Genomic DNA, 1,593 nt, shown 5'->3' on the forward strand with positions numbered 1-1,593 from the left:
TTCCCAGCAAATCCATTAGCTGGGGACTAGCAGCGGGAGCAGAAACCTTTCCTGTCTTTCTTGCAGATTCGACAAATCGTGAAAAGCACATGCCATGGAGCTAAAAGTGAGCCGCTTGCAATCCATTTGATTTAACTAATAATTACCACAAGACCAGCTTTTGAAATAGCACAGTTATGCTTTATTAGAAATATAAGACTGTGGGTTGTCAGTTGTATTGCAGATTATTTAAGCATTCGTCTGCTGAAGCCGCTAACAAAATTAAGGAAGCGTGTCGTTAACTGAGATGTCAGTCATACCCTTTCAGCTCTGCGGGAGTAGGCAGAGCCTGACCCAAAATTTACACAATTAAATCGTCGTTTCCATACACACTCACGCAAACATAACCGAGAACAGTAATATGATTTCTTTCCTGTACCATACTTTTCTGCACATCAGTCCTCCATTTCCGTTCTACAGCTGAGGAAATGCATTAAAATTAGAGCCTGAAGATGAGGGATTTTGCCAGTAAAACTACAACAAGAGTAATTTGTAGAAATCAGGTATTTTAAATAATACTTGGAATTGAGCAGTCTTTGAATGACCATCCATTGAGCACTGGCGTTTGCGCATCTGCGAAAACATCATTAATGGCATTGCAAAAAGCGTGATATGAGTTTTATGCAAATTTAGCATCTTTTGAACTTTGGCCGACGTAATATTGTATTCTTTTACCGAGACATAAGAAGGTCACCGCCACTACGAGTAATCTTTCCACTCCTCTTTGGAGTATTTGTGTTGGATTGGTAGTTAATATAATGTCTTTTACAAGTGTGTAGTCTTGACTGGTTGATTGTGATTTTTGCTCCAGTTTTGAAACCAAGTGAGGTGGCCGATTGCGGTACACAGCATGATCATTGAGGAGTATTCCAAAACTTTTCTGAATACGAAAGAAAGTATAATACTCAAAAAGAAGATGTATTGCCGACATAAAGAAGGACTGGGGGCTATTGCCATGGTCCAGAGACCATGTTACCCTGTTAAAATACGGTTGAGGGCCTTTAAGTGCCCCTTCACCAAAACTGAGAGTTAAACAAACAAAGCATTGCTATTAAAGCCATTGGTTAGGCAATGTTGAAGGCTCGAAGAGGCCGCTTCAGATTTAAAAAATATAATAAATCCCCAAGAACTTTCAGTCCTTATCTTCTATCTATAAAAGTAGTAAATATTTTAAAGAACATCGGAGCTGTTTGTTATTCATTGCATGCATTTTTGCTATTTTTAAGCTGTGAAAATACTGCTTGCATCACTCTGCCATGTGACGTGAATTGCAATGCTGGGTATCTTAAAACGTTTTAATGATACATGGTCACAGAAAAGTGTGGATGTGCTTTTTAAATAAGGCTCTAATTAGTTTCATTTCACCCTTCTATGTTTGACCTCCCCAATATGGCTTCAAAATTCGCTGTGTATTTGGAACAATTATCCACTTTTGTATTTTGCTTTGGAATTCTTAAGGACAGATAGAGTAACCATCAAAAGGGACGCATAGCTATGAAATAGTTGCAGCTTCTCCGCGCCTTTAAATAATCATTTCCTGTTTGATGTTCCCTC

General features: G+C 38.5%; 1 protein-coding gene across 1 annotated transcript; it reads left to right on the forward strand. All coding sequences in view use genetic code 11, as the record gives it.

The window, feature by feature from the left end:
- Positions 1-1,110: 1,110 nt before the first annotated feature.
- EGR_00502 (hypothetical protein) lies at positions 1,111-1,338 on the forward strand (the record flags this gene model as incomplete). Its single annotated transcript, XM_024489751.1, has 1 exon — positions 1,111-1,338. The coding sequence occupies one exon, from the start codon at positions 1,111-1,113 to the stop codon at positions 1,336-1,338; it is 228 nt and encodes a 75-aa protein (XP_024355748.1).
- Positions 1,339-1,593: the final 255 nt, after the last annotated feature.

This window comes from Echinococcus granulosus (genome assembly GCF_000524195.1).
Source record: "Echinococcus granulosus chromosome Unknown EG_S00002, whole genome shotgun sequence".
In the NCBI taxonomy this organism is placed as follows: Eukaryota; Metazoa; Platyhelminthes; class Cestoda; order Cyclophyllidea; family Taeniidae; genus Echinococcus; species Echinococcus granulosus.